This window comes from Aspergillus piperis, assembly GCF_003184755.1.
Source record: "Aspergillus piperis CBS 112811 unplaced genomic scaffold BO85scaffold_1, whole genome shotgun sequence".
NCBI lineage: Eukaryota > Fungi > Ascomycota > Eurotiomycetes > Eurotiales > Aspergillaceae > Aspergillus > Aspergillus piperis.
Window position 1 is genome coordinate 640,517 of NW_020291591.1, and position 19,143 is coordinate 659,659.

A 19,143-nucleotide genomic window follows, 5' to 3' on the forward strand; every position below is an offset into this window, starting at 1 on the left:
TTTCTTCTCTACAACGTCGCTTCCAGGCCCCCCTAGATACGTGGGCATCGAACACACCGACTTGTCCTAGAAAGGGGGAGAAGGTTTCTATTTCGGTTCATAGACCAGCTTGTCCCTTTTATAAGGCCTTAACTCCTACGTAGTCACTGCATCTTCCCTTTGACACCTTCGTTAATTGTATTTCATCACCATTCTCTCTCCCCCCCAATCTGATAAAGCTTGTGCAGTCTCCCCTGACCAACAGGGCTGATTAGGGTCATTGTGGGTGCGAATCTCGGAACCAAGCACTAGACCTGATCCACGGCTCTTTTTTTTGTTGAATTTTATTATTTTATTTTTCCCGCCAATTTTGCCATATTCCGATTAAACTGCAGCGAAATTAATTAACAGATTATTACTGATCTTTGCTTTTGCTGTGTTATTTTTATTTTTATTATTTTATGTTTGGTGCATTCGGACTGAAAAAACTTCAGTTTGTGTGAGGTCATTTCCTTGCCTGGTGCGCCAGACCGGCTCTGGGGGGTGTCCACTTGTTCGGCCTCGTTGGAGCATTCGGTGATTCTTATTATTCATATTATCCTCTCGACGAAGGAGATCCGTGCCTGCAACGGAGGAGGCGCTGCTTTGCATTAACTAACAAAAACCTGGCTTTTGGCGAGCAGCCCGGCTGTGTCGGTCTGAAGTTGGAGCACCTAATATCTCATCATCCGCCGTTGTCTCCAACATCATCGATCTTTTTTTTTTCGGTGGTGGGATTCACTTTTTTTTTCTTGTACAAGTAGTACTAGTGTCCCGCGCTTTCTTTTTGAACCACAGCAACAGCAGCAACAAACAACAGCTGCCTGACCGGTCATCATCTTGCACCATTGAAATCTTCGATTGCGGCATTGTCAAATCAACTGTCTCCCCAGGCAATCTTATCCCACTGAGCTATATAACTCTCCGTCCCTCGTGCGCGCCTCCGCCAACTGCTCCGTCTACTACCCCACTGTTCCATTCGTCAAGGTACCACCACTAGCAGTTTAGGACAGCAACTGGTATTCGTACTACTACGCAAGAAATTCTCTCGACATCTGCAACACACGATCACACCTGCTGCCTCTTCAACCTCCACAAAATCACTAGTTGGCAATAAATCGGTCTCGCATTGACTCAATTTCCCATTCTGGGAGGCCACCTGACCGGACTCCAGATCTGCTCGAACTGCCCGACTTAGACTTACTTCGTGTTCGTCCGCTGGTCACTTTTCCTCCCCTGCTTTACTTTTACCCCGCATACTTTTTCCTTCACCTTTTTTTACTTTTTAAAATCTACCCCCCCCTCTACTATATTCTCCTCCTCCTACCGCGGAGAATTATCTCTTGCACCCGCATTCACACTACATCCCCCCTCCCACTATAACTCATGACACAACAAAGAAAGACCATTGCCGTGGTGAACGCTACGGGTCGCCAGGCGGCGTCTCTGATCCGTGTCGCTTCGGCAGTGGGCCACCATGTTCGCGCTCAGATCCATTCGCTCAAGGGCCTCATCGCGGAGGAATTACAAACTCTGCCCAATGTCACTCTCTTCCAGGGTCCCCTTCTAGGCAACACAGAGCTGATGGACTCCCTGTTCCAAGGGGCCAATCTTGCGTTCATCAACACGACCTCCCAGTCTGGCGACGAAGTCGCGATCGGACGCGCCTTGGCCGATGCCGCCAAGCGAGCAGGAACCATTCAACACTACGTCTATAGCAGTATGCCCGACCACTCTGTGCATGGCCCATGGCCTCCGGTGCCCCTTTGGGCTCCCAAGTTCACCGTGGAGAATTACATTCGTCAACTCGGTCTGCCCTCGACTTTCGTCTACGCCGGAATCTACAACAACAACTTTACGAGTCTACCATACCCCCTTTTCCAGATGGAGCTGATGCAGGACGGAAGCTTCGAGTGGCACGCACCTTTCGACCCGGATATTCCTCTCCCCTGGCTGGATGCTGAGCATGATGTGGGACCGGCGCTGCTGCAGATCTTCAAGGATGGGCCCAAGAAGTGGAATGGTCATCGGTAGGTTTCCGGTCATTCATCGGAGGGTGACATATAGCTGATAGCTGATTTACCGCAGGATCGCCCTCACATTCGAGACGCTCTCCCCGAACCAGGTCTGTGCGGCATTTTCGCGCGCTCTCGGTCGCCCATGCCGCTACGTTCGCGTGCCCAAGGTCGAAGTCAAGGTCAACATCCCGCCCGGCTATCGGGAACAATTGGAAGCCATTGAGGTGGTGTTTGGACAGTGCGATGCACCCTACTTCCCGCAGCCCGAATTCTCCCGCCCTGCGGCTGGGTCACCGAAGGGCCTGGGCCCAGCCAATGGCAAAGGTGCGGGTGCGGGAATGATGCAGGGTCCCGGAGGGGTCATATCATTGCGTGTTACGGATGAGGCCCGGCACCTGTGGCAGGGCTGGCGAGACATGGAGGAATACGCGCGCGAGGTCTTCCCCGTGGAAGAGGAAGCGAACGGGCTGGACTGGATGTTGTGATGGCGCGATCTGACGTGCTGTGTTGCACTTCGGTGAGCGATGGGGAGGGCAGCCGCAAGGTCGATTCAGCGATGGGCGCGATTGGCTCGATAAAGAGGTTACATCGATTGTCTGAGCGCAAGCCGAAACCGGCCGGTTGTCCTGTCCCTCACTCCCACCGCTGCGTTCAGTGCTCTCTGGTTTTCCTTTCAATTTCTTTTTCTTTTCTGAGTTTTTCATTTCATGCATTACTGGCGAACTGGCCTGGGTCTTATCTTTGGGAGATGGAAAAATTATACCATAATGGGAAAGACGAAGACGCAGGAGTGGTTGTCATGATGGGGCCCATTTCATCTCATCTCATCTCACCGCGGAAAAAAGTTTCTATATTAATGGGTTGCTGGTTGAAACGCACGTTACGAATTTTGCAGGCATGATGATGGACATGTCGGATTGGAGGCCAATCCGCCAAAAGTTTATTTTGACTATTTGTTACGCCTTCTGTTTCTGTTTCTTTTTCTTTTTTTTTTTCTTTCACTTCTTCACTATGCATTTCAAGTGATCTGCATTTATGTGTTTGCCGATTATTCCCCTCGGGTGTGATGATCGCACCGGCGGCTGTTTGTTTGTTTGTTTGTTTGAGTATCCTGATGAAGGGATGTGATTTGATTGATTGATTGATTGACTGGCTGGATTGATACTCAAGACCCATGGTGACTTGGGTAGATAGCAAAGCTAATATTTGGAATGGACTAAGCTCATTCTCAGTCCGCCAGACATGCTACTTGTCGTTCTTCATTGCGGTCACTAACCCCCTTACTTGACTGATGCAATTTGAATTGCCAGCAAAAAATCACAGCTTCGATCGATCTCGAAATCCCCATCCATGGAGTATAAATAACAACAAGCAGCAGCACCACCACCAAACCCGCCTTGAATTAAACTACATACTAAACTATTACCCCGAACGAAGCTAACCCGCACCCCCAGCCTGTTTTTCGCCACCGATAAGCAGATCTCCCGGAAAAAGCAACGAGTCTTGCTGGGCTTAAAGTTGCTGGGGAAAACCCGCCCGAAGCGATCCCTGTCGTGGCGTGGGTTAGTCAGACTATAGTTTGATAAAGAGGTGGGCTGGAACATTCTCTTCTTGTGGAGATAGGTAGGTAGGTAGGTAAGTGTGTGGGTTGATGATAACGTTATTGACTTGCTACCACTACAGTGGGTAGATTTAATAATGTATGGTGTAAGTAAGATAAGTGTAGTGCAGATTTTGTGGCAGTTATCGCAGAATATGGGGTGAGTAGTAGTGTAAGCATCTGACCTGGTTAAACAGAAGAGTAGGTAGTATAATGTCTTGACATTGTTTGCTACTATTGATATGATGGTCACTTGTCAGTCAGTCTTTGTCAGTCTGAGGGGAGTACTGCTCCAGGACTCCGTAGGGGAAATGCAGTATTCGGAGACCTCCGTGCTACCTACTTATCATCGTCTATTACTCGAATTAAATGACATGCTGCCTGCCTGCACTTCACGACTTACTTTACGGATCATCCCACCATCCTTCCAATCCTTCTTTCCCGCTGATACTCGCTAATACGCCTTCCTTCCATGGCACTTACTTAACCAACTGATTAGTAGAATAACTAGTCATTTATTCTCCGGAATCATCAATAACCCCTTACTAATCCACTAACTACAAAGTAACTACTAACCCAATCCAGTTAAATTAACAGCTTAGTACCTTCCCGTGCAACCTACCAAAACCAGCCTAGCCGGCTAGCAAAGCATAATCAACAGCACAGCACAGCATAGTTACTAATCTCCTCTCCCCTGAACTAACTAATTACGGAGGAGAGCTAACTAAGTAAATTAACCAACTACGTAGGCAGGCAACTTCCGCCCGTCTCAGCCGCGCCCGCGCCCGCGCCCGCGCTGACTGACCATAGTTACTACTTACCTTAGTACTACTACGCGCAGTAACCAACCAACCAGTAAACTTTTTTGAAACGATCAGAAATTTTTTTTTTTCTTCCTACCTATATATAACATACTATACCCACTTACTTCCCATTTACTTTTGGGATACACAAAAAACTATTCATTAAATTGACTCTCTTTTTTGTTTTTGGATTAAATTCAATTGGAGAAAAAAATACAGCTCATCATCATGTCTGCTGAGGAACAACAAGCTAACACGTCGCTGTTGGAGCGCATTCAGCGCCCCGAGGTGAGCAAGGAGACGGCGAAGAAGATTTCTTTGATTGAGGAGCAGTTTGCTAGGGCGGAGGTGGAGCAGTGTATGTTCTTTATTCATTTTCTATTTCCTTTTATTTTTGGTTTTCTTTGGGGTTTGTTTGTTTGTTGGATTGATTGTTATTGTTTATTTGGCGATAGGATCTAATCTAACTAATGGGTATATAGTGCGCCAGTCTACTCTCCTGCTTCGTCCTCTGTTCGAAAAGCGCAGCCAGGTCATCGCCGAGCCGGATTTGCGCGACACCTTCTGGACTCGTGTCATGCTCAATGCGCCCGCCGAGGTCGAGGAATACATCACCATGACCGATGCCACGATTCTCGCTTCGACTCTTAAGAACCTGACCGTAGAGCGTTTCGAGATCGATGAGAAGGGCCAGGGCGAGCCCCGCAGCTTCCGCTTGACCTTTGAGTTCCGTACCGGCGATGAGAACCCTTACTTTGAGAACGAGAAGCTCGTCAAGACCTTCTACTGGCGCAAGCAGGTCATCACTACCCCCAAGGGTCACAAGCGCACTTGGGACGGTCTGGTCTCGGAGCCTGTCCGCATCAACTGGAAGAAGGACCAGGATCCTACCAAGGGTCTGCTGGACGCTGCTTGCGACCTTGCTGAGGCGGAGAAGAAGGGCGGAGACCGCAAGAAGCTGCCTGAGTTCACCAAGGTCCTGGAGAAGAAGGATGAGATTGAGGCTGCTGAGGACCAGGAGATGGGTGATGATGAGGATGAGCTCCCTGAGGATGGCCCCGGTGGTATGAGCTTCTTCGCTTTCTTCGGCTACCGTGGCAGCGATGTCACTGCTGAGCAGTCTGAGACTGCGACCAAGGAGGACAACGAGAGGTTTGAGAAGCTTCTCAAGGGCGAGCCTGTTGAGGGCGACAATGAGGAGGAGGATGATGACGAGGATGACGACATTGAGGATGAGTTCGATGACATTGAGGTCTTCCCTGGTGGTGAGGAGCTCGCTATTGCGATCGCTGAGGACCTCTGGCCCAACGCTCTGAAGTACTATGGTGAGTGATTTCCATATCCCGTAAGAAATCCAAGCTGACCTCCTTCCAGTCACGGATCAGGCCATCGAGGAGGTCGACTTTGATGACAGCGAGCTTGATATCTCAGGAGACGAGGAGGAGGACGAGAACGACCGTCCCCGCAAGAAGACCAAGGTCTAAAGATATCACCGTGTCTTGTCTTGAATAACGCAGTTGTAACCATATGTTTCCTTGTCTTAAAGAACAATGAGCAGGATGAGGAGGAGGACCAAAACGAATATGAGGACGGCAATGCAAAAGGATGACATTGTATCTAATTGATAATCAGCCAACGTTATATCTTCCGAAAAGGCACAATGTAAAAATGTCAAAGTGTAACCACTTACCCTCATTCTTCCGTATGATGTATTTCAGCCTTGACATGCCATTCTGCAACTTGCCGCCCACCCGGTCGGCCAACGTATCCACTTCATCTATCATGACCCCCTGTTCCTCCAACTCTCTCCCCATATCATCAGCCTGCTGTCGAAGGTTCCCCACCGTGCGAAACACCCCATCCAACTGCTCGTCTTGCTCGTGCATCAACTCCATCTGTCGTTGCTGCTCCATCGCAGCATAGTAATCATCTCCCTGATCCTCCGCCGACGGCGACAAGACATTATCAAAGTCAGCCGGGTTCGGCAGCGCACCAGTCGTGCCCTTCCCACCACTCGAAGCTGTAACTGTCCTCTGCAACTCCTCCCTCATCTTTTCGACCTCGGCACCGACATCATTAACGAGAATTCGTCGGCGCTGGACTTCTTCCAGTTCTAGACCGAATCGATATGGATCTTGCTCGATTGCACGCACACTCTCGACTAGATCGTCGAGGTCCGCGGTTAGATCGGTGAGGGTTGTCTCGAGCTCGGAGCGCGCTTGTTGGAGCTCTGGGTTATTGGGCGATTTGGCGAGGGAACGAATGCGGAGATAGGAGGAGAAGAGAGGTCGTGTGGATTGGAGGGTTGAGAGGACGTCGCTGTTGGCATTGGATTGGTGCTACGTCAGCTACCTGGCTTGATGGGTTGTAGATTGGATGGATCAATAAGGGGGGAGAGAAACTTACGCTTGGACTTGGAGGAAGGGGTCTGTGTGGTCCATGGTTGTTGGGTAGTTGGGTATATGCTAGGGGAAGATCATGAGATAGTTACAATGGGTCAAACAACGCTTCCAGAGATGCTTTGGTGGTTGGGAATAGCGACGATAGTGATGTTGATTGGGTTGAGAGGATCCGGAGCCGATTACTACGGAGGCCCGGGGTTGCGGGCGGTGAAGAAGGCGGCGTGGAGCCATATCGAAGATCTATCTAGACTGTCTCGATGGTCTCTTGTTTTACTCTGTAGTAAATAATGATGACATTCTTGTTTCTTCCAAGTTCATCCAGATAAGAGTAATATGACAGAATGATCCCAGCTCATCCAATAACTGTGGTGAAAACGCCCATGGTAAAAGCACGATGGAGACCGACGTGTCGCTGACTCCACATCTCCCTCAGGTATCGCTCTGCAGCACGATTAAACTCTCTTCCTCGGGCATCAATGAGTGCAGGCTTGACGCTCCAACTTCTGACTCGTCGCTTGCAGTCACAATCCTGGCAGCCTAGGTCGGGCACATTCTTCCAGGCTTTCCAGTAGTTGTCGAGCGGGTCTGAAAAATGGCACTTCCTAACACCGCAATCAGTAGCTTTTACATCAAGATCGCAGCAGTCGTTCTGAGGACTCAAGAACAGCTTCGCCAGTGACCGTGGCGGCTGTTTCAGGAGAAACCAGGATATGACGCTATATTCGTTCTTGGCGTCGCGGTGCCAGTCCTTCGGGCCGTGGCGGAGAAGCATGCGCTCCATTAGCTCGCGCAACATTCGCAGAGACGCGTGAAAATCGATCTCGGTCTGTTCGTCAAGCCATCCTCGGAACTCTAGCCGCCTGCGGCCAATATCGGCCTCCACATATCCCCACTTTAGGACCGTATAGACGTGGTTGGTGTACTCTTCAAATGACATCAACTGTTTCCTGTGCTGGGGAAGCTCATCATACTCGTCCAACATCTTGCCGAGCACGAAGAGACGTCCACTGACAACAGGGGTCAGTGGCTTCCTGCTGGGCTTCAGCCTTTCGGTGTCACGCGCAATGTCGGCCATGTGAAAGAGAACGTGTAACCCTCGTTCTAACCGGTTGGCAAGGCGTAACTCCGCTTCAAAGTTCATCTCTGGATTCCCGTCATCGCAGAAAGGTCCCCACACTGACGGTACAATATGTCGCGATAAGTCCTTGGCGATGTTGTGGCGCTGGAAGAACCTTACGAGGGAGTGCACAGTTAGTGGACTCTGCTCTCCCGTCCACGGGTTAAGGGTAAGAATGGGATCGAATTCCATTGCATGGAAGCGCATGAACCAGCCACAGATATGCGGCTCCAATATCTTGATGGTCTCGTATGTGGCGCGGTTCAACCGGCAGAGCGTCAAGATGGTGTTCACCTCGCCATTGATGATGATCTGAAAGAGCACATCGGCGACGAAGCCGAATGGAAGGGCTTCCCGCCTCGGAGATGAGGTCAACATCTGCTTGAGGAGGCGGATCAGTATAGGACGTCTCTTGCGCATTTGTGGAGGAGGAGGAGCTTGGCTGTGTATCGTCTTGTTCCGGAAGATCATCCCGACTTACCGTTGGGGCGGCACTTGGAATGTACCCTTTTGAGTGGTACAGGATCTAGAGGGCCCGGCGTGACATCGCCTTCTTTAATAACGGGGCCCGAGGGATTCGCTGTTTCTTTTTCTTGGCAGTAAGGGGAAATATTGCCGTTTGGCTGATATCAAGCGTAGACGGTGTGACGCGTTGGCAGATTATCAGTTGGGCGCTTGGCTGCAGTGGTGCATACCGGAGGGCTGAGTACGCAGGATGCAGAATGCAGCAACCGAATGACAGTAAGCTGACTGGTCACCTTTCTTATATAATACGTGGTACCATTTCTGGGGTGGACTGGGCTTGAAAGATGATGACAAGTCTTGACCACGTTTCAGGGTATCAGGCGATTTAGAGACTACGGGTGGAAGGGGATTGGAGGAGACAGACAGAGAGGCAGAAAGAGAGAGAGTAGAGACAGAGAAATGGGGTTGCCAGCACCAGCCCGACTTTGCTGTTTGCCTTGACACAAATACTGGATTCTCAAAAGGGTCCAAAGTCACACGTAGCACGATGAACAGGACGAACTAGTGTCTTTGCTGAGTGTCGCAGGAGACACATGGAGGGTCGATGTATGGTCAAGCATGCGATCAGCGGCTTTCCAGGACTCACTAGCCCTGATAGTTTCAATAGTGCCCTTTTGAGTGGTCGTCAGGGGTTCAACAGGGAGGGAGGACAGGAAGACACGCTAACGAGATAGTATTGCTGTCAGAATTGCAGGGACCAATAGATAGGTGAGAAAGAAGAGAAAGGAGATAGAGGAGGGTCAGGAAGTTCAATAAAGGTTGGTGGTGATGATTGATGAGTCGAGTTTGGATCCATCCGCTCTTTCTGCCCTCCTTCTCCATCTCCGCATCTCCCGACCCGGAGACTCCGTCCACCTTTAATGATGGAATAATGTTTGTTGACTGGCTGCTTTCATCGGTGGGTCCGACCACGGCTAAACCACATCCGCCTTTGCTCTATCGATCGCCCCTCGAAAAATTTCGGGGTCGTGTATATCGATAGCAAATCACCCCACCATCTCTCTCTCTCCGTCTCTCTTTCCTCCCCATTACTTTTCCTTGTTTGTTCTGTCTGTCTTTCCATCCCCTCCTTCCCGCATTGTCCTTTTCGCCCATTGGACTCTCCGTCAGACATCTTCACAATCCCTGAATCCGGTTCGGATGTCATCCTGCATATCCATCCCAGTCTAGCCCGATTTCGCTGCAATCGCACCTGACGCATGATTCCGTCGCAACCCCTCCCACTCGCCGAAGAGTGGACGGATCCAGATGCCTACGTCGAGGCCCTCCTATCCTTCGCCAATTCTTCCGCCATCTTCAGGCATCTTTGCGGCGGTGTACACATCCTCGATTTCCTGACCCGAGAACCTGACCTGTATACCTCGCTGTTGCCGGAACACTGGAGGACCTTTTTCGACCAGCATGATATTCAAGACATTCTGGACCTGCTTCTGCGGGATGACATCCGACCTCTGTTAGACCAGAGTCGGGAGGCTGCTGCGCGTGGCGGCGAGTCAACTGCACAGTGGCGTGGGGCGCCTCTGCCTCCCTTGGACCTATTGGAGTATATCCATCAGATCCGTCGACTGAGTCTGGGGCGGGATTTAACCCCCGCGCAGCCCGGAACGCCGACGATCCCGAGGAAGATCGCGGTTGGCATGAATGTCAAGAAGTATCACGAGGTCGCGCACTTTTCGAAATACGTCGATTCCCTCTGTGCTACGGTGGATGAACAACGGGGCGATCCGATCACACACATTGTCGATTTCGGTTCGGGCCAGAGCTACCTCGGACGGACGCTTGCGTGTGCTCCCTACAACAGACACATCGTTGCCATTGAGCGGAAGCATCAATTCATCAGCGGCGCGAAGGGGATGGATATCCATGCGAAGCTGCAGGAGAAGAAACGCGTCAACATGTACAATAAGAAACTGGTCAATTGCAAGACTTGTGCAGAACCGGATGCGCCTGCAGAGACCGATGCCGATCGTCAAGAGTCCGCCAATGTGAAGGCGGATGCTACAGAGGGCCCAAGCGATGCGGCAGGTGGTGAAGAGGATATGGCCATGATCAACGTCTTCCGTGATATCAGTCTCGCACCTGGCGAGATTGGGTTCGCTCCTTACCGCAATCTTCCGAAAACTGCCACCGAAGAGGAAGTCGATCCGGAGAAACCTCGAGGTAAAATGGACTACATTGAGCATGAGATCAAGGACGGTTACCTCGAGCCCATTATTAAAGACGTCATCGAGACTGAGCCTGTCGAAGGGGAGACTGAAGCTCAAGGCGGATCAAAGGATGCTAATGTCATGGTCATCTCTTTACATTCTTGTGGCAACCTTCTCCATCACGGAGTACGGTCTCTGACCCTGAATCCCTCCGTTAAAGCTATTGCTATGATCGGATGTTGCTACAATCTGGTCACTGAGAGACTGGGTCCTGCTACCTACAAGCTTCCCATTCTCCGGTCGATGCATCCCCGTCTGACAAAGGATGCCGTTGCATACGACCCTCATGGCTTCCCGATGTCGAAACGCTTCGAGGTTTACGAACATGAGAGTGGAACGGGCATGAAGCTCAACATCACCGCTCGCTCAATGTCCTTACAGGCCCCGTACAACTGGAGCAAGAAAGACAGCGAAGACTTCTTCACCCGCCACTTCTATCGGAGTCTGCTTCAACGCATGCTTGTGGATCGCAAGGTGGTTGCGAAGCCCAAGAACCCAGACAATTCAGACAATCTGTATGATGAATCCACCGAACCTGAAGATGCCGGGAACCCTCTGGTTGTAGGCTCCCTCCGGAAATCGGCTTTTGTCTCCTTCTCCGCGTATGCCAATGCTGCGGTGACGAAGCTGGGTCGCGACCCGAACTTCGGCGAGAAGGTCAAGGCCGGCATGGCAGATCTGACCGAGGAAGATTTCGATCGCTATGTGAAGGATTACTGGTATGCGAAAAAGAACCTGAGCGTGGTCTGGAGCTTGATGGCTTTCAGTGCTGCTCTGGTTGAGGCCATCATTGTCGTTGACAGATGGCAGTTCCTGCGGGAACACGACTCTGTGAAGGAGTGCTGGGTTGAGCCAGTGTTTGAGTACAAGGAGAGTCCGAGAAACTTGGCTGTCATTGGAATTAAGAAGTAAGCCAAGTTTGCCTCTGGTCCTCGAATGTTGCCTACGCTTCCGGAACTCCCTGATCTACAGATTAGCTGTGGCTGTCTAGTCTGCGGGTCTCCGGGTGGTGATTGAAGTTATCCGAACGATAAACACCTACCCGATACGGATCTACTAGTTATACCCTACCTGGAGGAGAGGAAAAGAAAGGAGAGGCCCACCGGCCTGATGCGAGAAATAGACATACTATAGACATAGCTGGGATTTGCGCCTAGCTGTGATGCGACCACGAGCAAAACGCATAGACGAATAGAATATATCTGCAGATCTATTATTTCTAGATTGGATGGTCGGGCATAGAACGAGTCAACTCAGCTGTACATATGTCGGATTCTACGGGCTCGCAGGTATCTGCAGGTGATTATGGCTTATGGCCTTCGAAGTTTCCCCCTAAAAGACTTCCTTACACCGATGTCATTCAAAGACCAAGTGTGCTCAAATGATCAAAGATAACGGCTAGTATAGCCATTGCCACTATCAGATATAAACCAACAACAAATATATACAAGGTTATCAATCTAAATCTAATGAAAAGATCATAAACTACGTCGAACCGAAGAAATATAACCACATCAAATCCACATCTAATCCAACCTCACATACTTAACATTCCTCCTCATAACCGTCTGTTTCTGTCGTCCATCATCAAAGAACAGCCAGCCCGAATTCCTAAACCCCCTACTCGTATACAGAGCCAGCCCAGCGTCAGTGGACACCAATGTAGCCGGGATACCCTCTTCCTCGGATCGATCGATTCCCCATTGCAGGAGTCTCTTTCCCACCCCTTTTCCCTGAGCCGTTGAGCTAACGGCCAGATTGCTGAGATACCACGACTCGCTCGGTTGACTAGCCTTGGCTGCCTCGAGCTCATGTCCGAAATGCCTCAGTCTGGACCAGGATAAGGATCGGCGTGGTGTGTCGAAACAGAATGTGTGTATGATCTGCAGATTGAGCAGGAATCTTTTGAGCCCTGGTTGGACACATGTAGCTATTAGTTTTAGAGCATAACATGACACACGCACACACACAGATAGAGAGAAATACACACACACCTTTTAAAACCCCACCCCCCTGCCAACTCTTCGCAGCCTCAGATGCCCCCCTCCGTTCCCAAACAGCAAACCCTACCACTTTCCCCGGTCGTCTCTCAACGCGAATACTAGTATCATCTTGATCTGGATCAGGGATCGAGGCAGCAAGGATATACTTCCCCTTGTCGAAGAACTCCTGCAGTAGAAGGTATTTCCATGCCACGACAAGATCTTCGGGATGATCGCGACCGCCAGGGTAGAACCAGTTCATCCCTGGATCATCGCGGAAGGCATCTGCTCCGATGTGGTATAGTGGTTCTAGGTCTTGTAAGGTGGTCACGCGATGTAGGGTGAGAGGGGGGGTCATGGTTTGGCTGGCGTGGTGGGTTGGATATACTATTTCTATAATTCAATTCAATAAAAGTAATCTAAATCGGAGATTATATATTCTTTTTCCCATCAATGCGAAATCTGCGGTTGAACTTCGTGTGTTTTAATACTATAGGCCGCTGGGAAGCCAAGCCCCGAGCACCGAGTTATGAAGCAAAGTAAGCATGAAGTTGTTGTTGTCCGAACCCCGAGGACGGCTCACGATCCAGACATGTTGACGGGTCCTGAGTTGTGGAGATTGTTTCAGAATAATCCTTTCATGAAATTTAAAGGATTTAAAGATAAGAGCTGGATGTTGTTGTACTCGAGAGTAGTGGTATTGAAGCCGTAGGCATCATAGGTACTACATACCTTCCCGTTCAAGTATATGGTAATTTACCCTTCCTACTAGGTCTTTCATAACATGTAGTATGTCTGTGTGGGTTCGATAATACCTCTACTGTATATAACAGCTGCGAACGCAATGTGAGGGCTACTCATGCAATTTGTTATCTATTATATGGGGGTATCTCGTGCGATAGTTACCCTTCAAATCAATGGATGGCATAAGAGCTTCTCTAGCGGGGATAAATATGTTGAAATCCCACTGTTTGGGGCGTCTTAGGTATAAGAGTGGCTACTTGTACTCTAGGTGACGACGGATAAGTGCGATGAGAATAGATAGAGTCAATATTCTATCATCGCCATGGAAGAAATTCAATTTCTGATATCAATCTTGGAAAAGAACTAGGAATGTCATATTGTTATATATTAGGTTACTTACATTTGCCATTTGGATTTTCAGAAGATCTCCGTAACATATCGCTCCTTTGGCAAAGGACCCAACATATTCTGCAACACGGCCTCGACACCCTTGGCCATGTTCGTCGAGCCGCAGACATAGATTATAGCATTCTGTGCCCAAAGAGACAAGATAGCTTGACCTTCTGTCACCAGTCGATGTTGCACATATCGACATCCTTTAGCTATGTCGAACTCCGGGGTTTTACTATATGCTCTCCGAACCTCAACCACACCCGCAGCTTCATACTCGGATAGTTCTTCATGGTAAAGGTCATCCAAGGAGCGCCCACGGCAGCCAAAGAACAGAAATGCCATCGCGAGTGGTTTATTCTGCTGTTTCAAGACCATGCGGTCTTGTATAAAGCTAAGGAAAGGGGCCAGACCGCTACCCGCGCAGATCATTATGATAGGTGTGCTGGAAGGGTTCTTCGGAAGATGGAAAGACTCCTTGGCTGGTCGTGGAGAGAAGTAAAAAATAGACCCCGATGTGAGCGACGCGAGGTAGTTCGATGCGACGCCCAGATGCTGTCCACTGCCGCGCCATGCTGGCTCGTTGATCACGGAGAAGGTGAGCGAGCTGTGGGATGGTTTGAACGCGGGAGCCATGGACAAGGAATAGGTCCGGACGCGGAGAGCTGGGAGCATGGAGATGAAAGCAGCGATAGGAAGGGAGATAGAGGGGAACTGTTCGAGGAGATCCAACACCGAGACGCGTTTGTCCCGGACTATGAATTCGTATGAATCATACAGGCGGTTCAATTCTTGTTTTACTGTGTCTGATTGTGTGGCTGCGATGAGTGATTTGAGGTTCTGGAATTTCCACAATTAGCCAAGTGTTTCGAGTTAGAGGAACGTGCTTGTATGGACTTACATTCCGCGTTGCTGGTTGGCATAGCTCTACGTACGAGCTGAATAGCTCGGATGCCGACACGGGTGTGGCCTGGGGAAGACCAAGTGTGTTGAATGAATTGACTGTGATGTTGTAATCCGGTGCGAGGTTGAACTGCGCCAGGACTCGCGAGACTGTGCTGGGTGGATTGACTGGGAGAATATTGAGATGATCACCTGGTCGCAAGCTGAGGTCGCCCTGGAAGCAAAATTCCAGATGTCGCTTCTCCGGGGTGTCGGGGCTAGTTAAGACTCGGACAGCAGTCACTTTTGCCTCTATGAGACCCTTGTGTAGGTCCACCCTCCTGGGTTTACTGAGGCTGAACTGTATCTGGTGGGGGTTGAGCGGATCGAAGTCGGTGCTGTTGGATGGGAGGAAGTTCTCCCTCAGTGCGGGCAGCAGACTTGTTTCTTCCCAAGCTTCCAGATCCGAGAAGAGATCACTGACAGCCGCGTTAGCTGCACCTCGTGGCGCAAGGCGTGTGGCGCCGGCCTTGTACATCAGGTCATCAATCAAGATGGGGATGCGATAGAAAGTTTGAGTCCAGTCATGATGGCCACAGCCGAATACAGCGTAAGATATACCCTGGAGAGACAGAACATTGCCAGTTTCGAGCCAGGCGACAAACTTCTTCGCATCATCTGTGGGCTGCCCATCGTACGTGGTTGTTAGAATGATGACTGGCTGATCTCTCGGTAGGTTGTCGACGGCATTATCTAGCGGAGCCAGCTTCTGGGTAGTATAACCGCGGGACATCATATTCGATGCTAACTGGTGGGCGAGAGCTTTGCATGTTCCGCTGTTAGAGCCGTAGAAGAAGGAAACCGGCTGCCCTCTTGCTGGTGTGTGGTCTCTGCGGGCCTCGGCGGGATGATTTGACGACTCTCCTGAGCTCCCATCCCTTGCCACCAACATGCTACGTCGAGATAGCCCAGTGGCAGTCTGGCCGCGGCGCAGTGTGGCACGGATCCGAAATCCATCTGGCTTAATGGTGAGAGTCTCTTTGATGCGCAGCTGGTAGGACGGGTCATCTGGCACCAAATCAAACGTTTGTAGAATCATGGCAACCACGAGTTGGGCTTCTTGCCAAGCAAAAGCCCTGCCAATGCAGCCTCGTTCACCATTACCAAACGGTTTCCAAGAGTTGGGAGGCAGCTTAGAGAAATTCTCTGCCAACATACGTTCAGGGCGGAACTCGTCTGCGTCGGGTCCGAAGACACTCTGATCTCGTAGACAGGCAGGCAGTAGGACATTGACGGGTTGACCGGCATTGATCATCCATCTCCCGCCCAGAACCTCCGTCTTCTTCGGAGTGACGGTGAAGCCAGGGGCAATAGGCATCAAGCGCAAACTCTCTTTTAATATGGCATCGATATACGGAAGCTCTGCGAGGTGTTGCGCAGAGATCTGGGCCAGGCCGACAGTCTCGTCGACTTCTTCCTGGGCCTTCTTCAAGATGTGGGGGTGTTGGATCAAAAAATAGAACGTGAACGAGAGCAGGCCGGAAGTTGTTTCGTGGCCAGCAATCAAAAAGGTGATGACATTGTCGATGATTGAGTCATCACTCATGCCTTCTCCAGTGACTGGGTCCCTCCCGTTCAAGAGCGTGTTCAGGATGTCATCAACTGGATTTTTGTTCTTTCTGCGCTCCTGGATGATGCCGCGAGCCATGGTCCTCATCGCCTCGATGTTCTTATGCATGCGCCGCTGTGCCGAAACACGAATTGAATTTGCAATCCCGGGAAGATTAGCCTGGATATCGGCTTCCCTCAGGACGTACAGCATGGATTGAACAAATGGGTGCATGGTCTCGTTGTTGTAGAAGCTGTTCAGCCGGAAACCCATCGTGCAGAGGGCAATAGTGTCTAGAGTGAGGCGTGTGAAGTCTTCGGTGATATTGATACTGGTTGAACCTCCTTGGCGAGCCCTGCATCGACCCAGAAATTGAGCACATTCGTTAGTTTATTATCTAGTTACTTGAACTTTGAATCCAGAGATACCTACCACTTCAAACACAATTGTTGCGCTACGTCGCTCATATCGTCGAGCATGTTCCGGATACGTAGGGGTCCAAAGGCAGGCACCAGAATCCGATGAGCGATCCCCCAGCCGCGCTCTCCATGGTAGGCTGTGAAGAGGCCATCGTGGGCCAGCAATCGTAAGATCTCGAGGCCGGTCACCACGGCCTTGTGGAAGCGCGATTCGTCACAGAGCTCATCTACTAGGGCCTGGCTAGTCGCGAAGATCTGCTTTTCACCGTTGATAGTGATTTGAAAGAGGGGTCCTAGAAGAAATCGCCAGATTAGAGGGCTTCCCTATCATACGGAGCACATAGACGATGGGAAATAGAAATACCGAATTTCTCTGCGAATGCGATAATGGATTGCAGACCATGTTCAGGGTCGATGTCAAACAAATTTCCCACAACCGGCAGGGCTGAAGAGACGAACTGTCAGTAAGATATTGAGGATATAAAGAGTGGCCTTGCGTGACTGAGCCGACAATAAGTTTTTAGTACTTACGTTTGGGTCCGGGAATGCGCTCGGCGTCTTTCATGGCTTCCTATTACAGATTTATCTGTCCGGATGCAATGTATCAACGTGATGAATGCAAAGATGAAGTATCATTCTCTTCTTTGTCTGCTTCATGGTAATATAGCCTTCCTCGCCACAAGTATGATATGCCATAAATGTTGGGTTGGCTTGTAGTCTCCCGTCCGCGGACCCCGAAAGGTAGTAGATGGTACTTCTCGGTGTTCGGTGTTCGGTGTTCGGTGGTGCTGTGAAACTGACTTCCTTGGGATCATCATGATATTAGTGTTCATGGCTATATTGTAGTCAAGTCGTTTGCCACAGGGCGCCAGGTACACCCTGACCTAATAATCCATTTGTTGCTTGCTATAGGGACTGCTCTCCGCATATCACTCGCCTGGGTTCAGCCCTCGGCAACGCATCAACGCATAGGGTCTCTATGACCATACATCGAGTTTAAGTTGGTAAACCGATGCCTGGCACTACTTCATCGCATAAGTATTCCAAGCCAGTTAAACTGCATAGGCGTGATTGATTTAAATGGCGAGGTAATAAAAAGATACGTAGAAAATTGGCGGTAGGAAACCAGAACGCCTAACCCCTTTGACCTCATAGCCTCCTTCTCCTCATGTGCCCCCTTTTTGACTCCACCTCTATCTAGGAACATTTCTATGCATATTCATCATCGTGAGAATGAAAACTATCGACCTTCTGACATGATACAGTCTACCACCCGTGTCGTCCTACCGTCGCAGCCCAAGCAGTATTGTCTAGAGTGCACTAAGGTGCTTTCTCCCTCAAATTGAGCCGAAACTTCTGAGTTGTACGGCCTATCCATCTGCAGCTGTTGGGTCAGTCGCACCCCGTCCCAATAATGCCGCTCACGCCGTGATTCTACCCTGATACAGATCACCATTACCATAGCCCAGATCCCTGCCCAAATAGCAGGGACTGACCAGCCAAGCTGCAGTATCACTCACATAACCTCAGCCTCATGTCTCACAATCAAGTTCGGAGGACGATTACGTACCGTGTAAGCCAGCTCATGGTCAGCAATCACGATCCCAGCTAACGTTCCCCCGGCCACCAGCATTTGAGGAACCATCCACAGTATCGTCAATCGATGTAGCATGTTACGGAATGGAGGACTCGCATTGTAGCGTTGATCTAAACGGTCCCGGAATTCTGTTCCCCCATTTCCATCGACCGCGATTATGTCTTCGATGAGTGGATAGAGAGCGGGCCGCATTGGGTCGCCTTTCGCGATAGAGGAGATGCGGAATGGAACAGGTATCTTCAAAACGTGCATGAACTCGAAGATTAACATCTCGATAGCAAAAGTAAAGAAGAGCGAAGGCACAGGCATAGCCAGCATGCGTATCCAGGGGGGATCGGGGATGGTTCCCAGAACGAGTTCGGCAATAATAATGACCCAGGAGACGAGGATATTCCAGTGGGTGAAATCGAACTAGGAGGACTCAGTTAGATTTACTCGCAACTAGACAGAGTGCGGAGTGGAGCGATAGGTTGAGGTATTATTCACATAGTAGCGGCCTGCGTTGCGAACGCGAACCTTGGATTCCTTTCGCCACAGACTCCACGATCTCTGTAATGTTTCCGTAACAAAAGTGCCGAACAGGGTCAGGGTTAGGATATTAAAAACTGCCAGGCAGAAAAGTTACTTAGATGCTGAAGTTGCAAAGTCTGGAGGTCATCATACTGGTCGTGGTGGACAAAGTCGTGCATCGGGTCAGAAGATAGTAGAGCCCGATGGGAAGGGCGACTGAGTCCATGAATACCAGGAACCAAAATATCAGAATTCGGAGTTTCCTCTTCTCTAGACTGTAATTTAGGGACAAAGATCCTGGGTATTGTCCAATATCAGCG

At 50.1% G+C, this 19,143-nt stretch overlaps 8 protein-coding genes across 8 annotated transcripts; 3 read left to right on the forward strand and 5 right to left on the reverse strand.

The window, feature by feature from the left end:
- Positions 1-1,017: 1,017 nt before the first annotated feature.
- On the forward strand, positions 1,018-2,688 carry BO85DRAFT_6155 (NmrA family NAD(P)-binding protein). The gene is made up of 2 exons (XM_025665533.1): positions 1,018-2,048; positions 2,107-2,688. Exons 1-2 carry the CDS (start codon positions 1,405-1,407, stop codon positions 2,519-2,521), a joined length of 1,059 nt encoding a protein of 352 aa, XP_025520643.1. The 5' UTR covers positions 1,018-1,404; the 3' UTR covers positions 2,522-2,688.
- Positions 2,689-4,486: 1,798 nt separating this feature from the next.
- On the forward strand, positions 4,487-6,136 carry BO85DRAFT_444060 (histone chaperone napB). The gene is made up of 3 exons (XM_025658930.1): positions 4,487-4,797; positions 4,922-5,764; positions 5,814-6,136. Exons 1-3 carry the CDS (start codon positions 4,668-4,670, stop codon positions 5,921-5,923), a joined length of 1,083 nt encoding a protein of 360 aa, XP_025520644.1. The 5' UTR covers positions 4,487-4,667; the 3' UTR covers positions 5,924-6,136.
- On the reverse strand, positions 5,815-6,975 carry BO85DRAFT_444061 (SNARE domain protein). Its single transcript, XM_025658931.1, has 3 exons — positions 6,846-6,975; positions 6,130-6,758; positions 5,815-6,056 (listed from the first exon to the last, which is right to left on the reverse strand). The coding sequence occupies exons 1-3, from the start codon at positions 6,878-6,880 to the stop codon at positions 5,980-5,982; spliced, it is 741 nt and encodes a 246-aa protein (XP_025520645.1). The 5' UTR covers positions 6,881-6,975; the 3' UTR covers positions 5,815-5,979.
- A 113-nt stretch (positions 6,976-7,088) lies between these two features.
- On the reverse strand, positions 7,089-8,339 carry BO85DRAFT_444062 (uncharacterized protein; the record flags this gene model as incomplete). The annotated part of the gene is made up of 1 exon (XM_025658932.1): positions 7,089-8,339. The coding sequence occupies one exon, from the start codon at positions 8,334-8,336 to the stop codon at positions 7,194-7,196; it is 1,143 nt and encodes a 380-aa protein (XP_025520646.1). The 3' UTR covers positions 7,089-7,193.
- Positions 8,340-9,573: 1,234 nt separating this feature from the next.
- BO85DRAFT_6167 (uncharacterized protein) lies at positions 9,574-11,909 on the forward strand. The gene has a single exon (XM_025665536.1). It carries the CDS (start codon positions 9,683-9,685, stop codon positions 11,600-11,602), a length of 1,920 nt encoding a protein of 639 aa, XP_025520647.1. The 5' UTR covers positions 9,574-9,682; the 3' UTR covers positions 11,603-11,909.
- BO85DRAFT_494077 (GNAT family N-acetyltransferase) lies at positions 11,910-13,030 on the reverse strand (the record flags this gene model as incomplete). The annotated part of the gene is made up of 2 exons (XM_025663854.1): positions 11,910-12,620; positions 12,685-13,030. The coding sequence occupies 2 exons, from the start codon at positions 13,028-13,030 to the stop codon at positions 12,217-12,219; spliced, it is 750 nt and encodes a 249-aa protein (XP_025520648.1). The 3' UTR covers positions 11,910-12,216.
- Positions 13,031-13,833: 803 nt separating this feature from the next.
- BO85DRAFT_494079 (bifunctional cytochrome P450/NADPH--P450 reductase) lies at positions 13,834-17,281 on the reverse strand (the record flags this gene model as incomplete). The annotated part of the gene is made up of 5 exons (XM_025663855.1): positions 13,834-14,646; positions 14,708-16,652; positions 16,730-17,009; positions 17,081-17,161; positions 17,248-17,281. The coding sequence occupies 5 exons, from the start codon at positions 17,279-17,281 to the stop codon at positions 13,834-13,836; spliced, it is 3,153 nt and encodes a 1,050-aa protein (XP_025520649.1).
- Positions 17,282-17,956: 675 nt separating this feature from the next.
- Positions 17,957-18,874, reverse strand: BO85DRAFT_359638 (uncharacterized protein; the record flags this gene model as incomplete). Its single annotated transcript, XM_025655520.1, has 3 exons — positions 17,957-18,220; positions 18,287-18,724; positions 18,800-18,874. Coding segments are annotated over 3 exons (777 nt in total), but the record flags the coding sequence as incomplete, so codon positions are not given.
- Positions 18,875-19,143: the final 269 nt, after the last annotated feature.